Source organism: Cyprinodon variegatus, unplaced genomic scaffold (assembly GCF_000732505.1).
Source record: "Cyprinodon variegatus isolate N-32 unplaced genomic scaffold, C_variegatus-1.0 Scaffold332, whole genome shotgun sequence".
Taxonomy (NCBI): domain Eukaryota; kingdom Metazoa; phylum Chordata; class Actinopteri; order Cyprinodontiformes; family Cyprinodontidae; genus Cyprinodon; species Cyprinodon variegatus.
The window spans coordinates 511,657-517,095 of record NW_015150785.1 but is presented as its reverse complement, the minus strand read 5'-3'; the positions used below and the strand labels follow the sequence as shown (position 1 = coordinate 517,095).

At 34.8% G+C, this 5,439-nt stretch overlaps 1 protein-coding gene across 1 annotated transcript in view; it reads left to right on the top strand.

Annotated features, from left to right (window-relative positions):
- Nucleotides 1–5,439, top strand: part of znf292 (zinc finger protein 292) — a 22,414-nt gene that overhangs the window by 2,339 nt on the left and 14,636 nt on the right. The window contains exons 2-5 of the mRNA XM_015385174.1: nucleotides 1,713–1,867; nucleotides 4,526–4,604; nucleotides 4,791–4,926; nucleotides 5,050–5,252. Coding sequence (XP_015240660.1) covers nucleotides 1,713–1,867; nucleotides 4,526–4,604; nucleotides 4,791–4,926; nucleotides 5,050–5,252 — 573 coding nt within the window. The remainder of the gene's footprint in view (nucleotides 1–1,712; nucleotides 1,868–4,525; nucleotides 4,605–4,790; nucleotides 4,927–5,049; nucleotides 5,253–5,439) is intronic.

Here is a 5,439-nt window from a genome sequence, read left to right as displayed (position 1 = left end):
TTTTTTTTTTTTTTTTAGTGGCCCTAATCTTCCGTTAATTACAGCCATCCTACCTGATTAGTAATAGATTTTAGCTTTATGCTACATCATGCTTTATTCTGTAGATAATTCCTTTTTCAGTTGTTTTATAATTATGCAAACAACTCAATCTGTCCAATCTTCACTTTAGGTTATAATGATGGTCACATGCATTATGATGCAGTTACAACACTTTTGATAGCTGCAAAAAAATAAAATAGAGCTGCACCAATCGTGCTTTTCTTAACTTCATTTTCTTTGCTTATCAGTGGCTGACACATTTAGAGAGAAGAAAGCAAATAAATCCAACAGAAAATGAAAGAAATAAAGTGTGTGATCTTAGAGACCTTAAACTTTATGTTTTTGTGTTCAACTCTTACAGGTGTGTAAAAACTTGCATAGCGGATTGGACTTTTATTTTTCCATCAGCGTATCAGCTGCAAATCAACAAGCGAAGGGATATGCAGCCTGAAATGAGCATTAATTACAAAAAAATAAAGGAACTGTGTAGCAAAAATGCGTAGTAAGGATCACTAATGATAGACATAAATATTTCATGCAGATCTTAAAAAACAAATCAAAAATCAAATTATATAATTAAATGTATTGGTGCACAAACTCTGCTTTTTTATGTTTGTGTTTGTAACCGTGGGTAACATGTTTTTAGACTTCACATTACATTAGATATGAATCCTGATGCACTAAATTTATAGAGAAAATGATGCATCTTTTCATCATTTGAACCATTTGAACAATGTAGAGCTTATAGCATTAAATAAATGTATATATAAGTATACTTTTTGTTACATTGTATGTAAACTGAACATTATGTTATAGGGAATTTAAATGGATTTTAGTTTTGATGCATTCAAAAAATAAAAAAAATTCAACCAATCAGCAATTAACTGAAAATGAGTGATTAGTGTTGGATTGATGGGTGCATCTCCGTCCCAAATAGAAAATATTCACCTATATGTTCAAATAATAGGCATTTTACTTTGTAAAAATAGTTTACTTTTGTCACATATTATATGTTTAATTTAATACCTCACTAGTAAAGTTTTAATAAGGGTTTAAGAAAAGTTATTAAAGGAACTAAACATGTAGCTATCTTCCAACTTTAAATATCATTGGAATTACATTCTACAAACTAAAAGTGACTTTCGGACGAGCTGAACCTTTATTAGATCTATTTAATACGCATGTAAATGGGTTTATATTTAGAGGGCTTCTTTACCCAATGATAAACTGAAACCTGTCTGTGATTGGTTGATTATTATTTTGAATAACTCGTTTACACAACATTACATCAGATGGAGTGTTCCACTAATCTAAAAACAATTAAGTTTATCTACAAAAGAGTTTCATATTTTTGAAAATATTTGGATTTTTTCAGAATGAGATGCAGAAATGTATCAGCAGTAGATGCAGATCCCAATCCACCTAACTGGGAAAGCGCAAAACTAGGATTTCCCACAATCATAAACGCACCAATCACCTGCACTTTAGTTTAGTGAAAAAAAATCTGATGGGACGATAATGTAATTTCCTTATTTTGTGTTCAGGAGGAACTATCAACACCTTTTTGGGTTTTATTTTATTCATTTGTTAAATAAATTCTGATGTTTTTAAGTTTTTATTATTGTCTGCTTTAAAAGCGCTTTGATCCGAGTGCCGCCTTGTGTTTTGCGCAGGTCCTGGTGGAACATGCTGGTCGTTGGAAAACCGATGAAGACCCGCTGCCTTTGCTGGAGGTTTACACCGTGGCCATCCTCAGCTTTGCTAAGGCGGCTTCCTGTCTCTCCTTCGATTGTGAAAATGTGTCGCTTCTACTTGAAAAGTTGGCATTGTGAGTAAAACCTGGCACTCCTAACTTTAAAGAAGTTCAATTGTTTCTAGCTTTGCCTTTAACTTTTATTATATAGTCAATGATATAAAAATGATTAATAGAGGAATGAAATGAAATCTAAATCAGTCCTAATGAGACCTAAAGAAATGTAGATTATGTAGAACCCAGATAATTAAAGGTAGGGGTGGAAAGGTTTGCACCGTGAATTAAAAGCATGAGGAACGTAAAAAGTCTCATAAAGTCTTGAAATGTTCTCAGAGGAAAGGAAAGTCCTGAGGACTATGGGGGGCATTTATTTTATCCTTTATCCTTATTGGATTAATTTATTGTCATGATAATAATTTTAATCTAAACCAGGAGTCTGTGACCTTTGACCCCAGAGCCACATGTTTCTCTTTGGAAAAAGCTTTAGAAGTTTTATTCAAAATACAATAAAGTCTAAATCATGAAACACAATCTTTTTTTTCTCAAAATCAGAACATCTGTGTTTCCTCTATATTCAATTTTTGTGCTTTTCTTTATTCTAAAACCCCCCAAAAAAGACAAATAAAATGTTGGCTCGTTAAAATATAAACACACTTCCTATTTCAGATGTTTAGCTAAAATAATAAGTTGTCTTTTATCAAAAGATCATATATGATATTTGTGTCTTTGATCAACTTATTTAGCTGCAATCGGGGTCAAACTGCTCTTCTGATTAAAAAGGTTTCAAACCTCTGATTTAAACCAGAGATTAACTTTGATAAGGTTTTTAATTCGTCAGCATTTGTATTTTCACTTAACCTCTTGATCGACTATTTTTCTTAAGGTATAGACGAATTCAAAGAATGAGTAAATTTAAAAAAAATTAACAAAAACAATCTGCTGGACTTTCACTGGAAAAACAATCTAGAAATAATTAACAATGTCTTAAATTAAGTGTATTTACTGTTGATTTGCATAGGTAAAGGAGATAGTTTCCCAATGGAATGAGTATTTTTACTCCTAAAATAAGATAATTAGATAATATGCACTTGAAATAAGACAATGCAATTCTGCAATTCTGTCTTGTTCTATTGGCAAAACATCTCTTTTACCTCCTCAATCCAAGAACAAATGCACTTATTTTAAGAAAAAATGGCTTATCTAGATTTAGATTTTTCCCAGTGTTGTTTCCAAGTTTGAAGACGTTTCACTTCCCATCCAGGAAGCGTTTTCAATTCAAAATGGCAGAAATAGCGTTGAGTTCCAGCCTTAAACACTAATTCTGACACTTTGAATTGAAAAAGCTTCCTGGATGGGAAGCGAAACGTCTTCAAAGTCGGAAACAAACTCCAGTGGATTGTTTTTTAACTTCACTATGACCTGCACTGCAAAAACAATCTAGAAACGAGTAAAAATGTCTTAAATGAAGTTTATTTAACCTTATTTTGAGTAGGTAAATGAGACATTTTGCCAATGGAATGAGTATTTTTACTCTTAAAATAAGATAATTGGATAATATGCAGTTGAAATAAGACAATGAAATTGTGTTTTCTTATTTTAGGTGTAAATTGTCTTGTTCCATTTGCAAAACGTCTCTTTTACTTCCTCAATCCAAGAACAAATGCACTTATTTTAAGAAAAAATGACTTATCTAGATTTAGATTTTTCCCAGTGTTGTTTCCAAGTTTGAAGACGTTTCTCTTCCCATCCAGGAAGCGTTTTCAATTCAAAGTGGCAGAAATAGCGTTGAGTTCGAGTCTTAAACACTAATTCTGACACTTTGAATTGAAAAAGCTTCCTGGATGGGAAGCGAAATGTCCTCAAACTTGGAAACAAAGTCCAGTGGAATGTTTTTTAACTTTGCTATGACCTGCACTGCAAAAACAATCTAGAAATGAGTAAAAATGTCCTAAAGTTAGTTTATTTAACCTTATTTTTAGTAAGTAAATGAGACATTTTGCCAATGGAATGAGTATTTTTACTCTTAAAATAAGATAATTGGATAATATGCACTTGAAATAATACAATGAAATTGTGTTTTCTTATTTCAAATGTAAATTGTCTTGTTCCATTGGCAAAATGTATCTTTTAACTCCTCAATCCAAGAACAAATGCACTTATTTTAAGAAAAACTTACTTATCTAGATTTTGATTTTTACCACCAGCCTTATGTGTAAATCCAGTTTGTTTGTGCAGTGTAATTAAAAAAACACACTTCATCATATCGCTGTTGTTGTCCCAAAGAAGCCTGTTTTCAATGGTTTTATTTCTCAGAAGTGACTGTGAGGCTATGATTGCTGTGTCATGAAGTTACCTTAGAATGTCTGAAAAGAAGCAGTAAAGAGTAATTTTTTTATCATTATGTCAATCGTAGCACAAAATATGGGGATAATTTTGAAGTCGGAACTGAAATAAACTCATTTTCCGGATGTTTTTAATAAAATCTGACAATAATTGTGCTTCGAATTTTAACACGTTTTTATTTTCTATTCAAGTTTCCAATAATGCTTTTAATGATTATTACATTTCAGGAGAAGCTAATGGAGAACCTTCTTGTCATGATTTTTTTATTCCCCTACAGGGCAACACGCAGAGGGAGGAGTTATCCTCGCCTGTTTTTCCCATTTGCTTTCGAATCTGTGCACATCCTTGACCTAAATGTTGCTTTAATAAATGACTGTGTTGGATCCACAGGAGCTGTGCGGAACTGCTGCTTTCAGTGCCCCAGCATGTCCCTGGTGCCTTATGGGAGGAGTTCCAGTCCTCCGTGAAGGTCAGTATCCTGCAGCCCATTATTGTCATAAGAAGCTGGTATATTCTGTCTATCAGTACTCAAAGACATGTTTGGAGATGCTGGTTTGCATCAGGGAAAAACCCACTATTGGGGTTCTGGAGCTCTATAGAACTGAAGCTTTAGTTCTGAATTTATTGTTTGTAATTTCTCAACGTTGTGCTGCAGTTGGCACACAGCCTTTTGCAGGAAAGTGGGAGCACACAGCTCCGTCTGCTCTCAGTTCTGGCACAGCAGGACGGCGTATGGGCCAACACCACATTAAGCAGCATCCTGTCCAATCAGATTCCACGGACTGAACAAGGTTAGCCCTCCCGTTGGTTTCCCCAACTTAATGATCCGAGACGCGCCTCGCTAATTTCTACCGCCGTCATTTAATGAAATAACTGCTATCTGCGATCTTCTTCCCTCCTTTCTTTCTCTTCAGTGCACGAGTATCTTGAGTCTGAAGGTCCCACACTTCTCAACTTGCGGATCAAGCACCTTATCAAAGTGGACAGCGTCGACAAAGCCGCTGCGCTCGCAAAGATTTGCTCAGAGTATCCGGGGTATGAAGGAAAAGGCAGCTTCAAGCAGACCTACCTGGTTTGCATCTGCATGACAAAAAGTCAGGAGCAGCTGATGGAAGAGGTAAGACACGGCTGCTCACTGACAGTTATCTGGTGAAAAGCTCTGAAACGTGTCCAAAAGATTCTGTTCTTTAACCCCTAGAACCCTACGGACCCACCGGCGGGTCCAGCTGCTACGTGGCCTCGTAATTTTAACAAACCCCCAGTATTGATGTAAAAAACACATTTGGCACAGTTTGGTGACATTT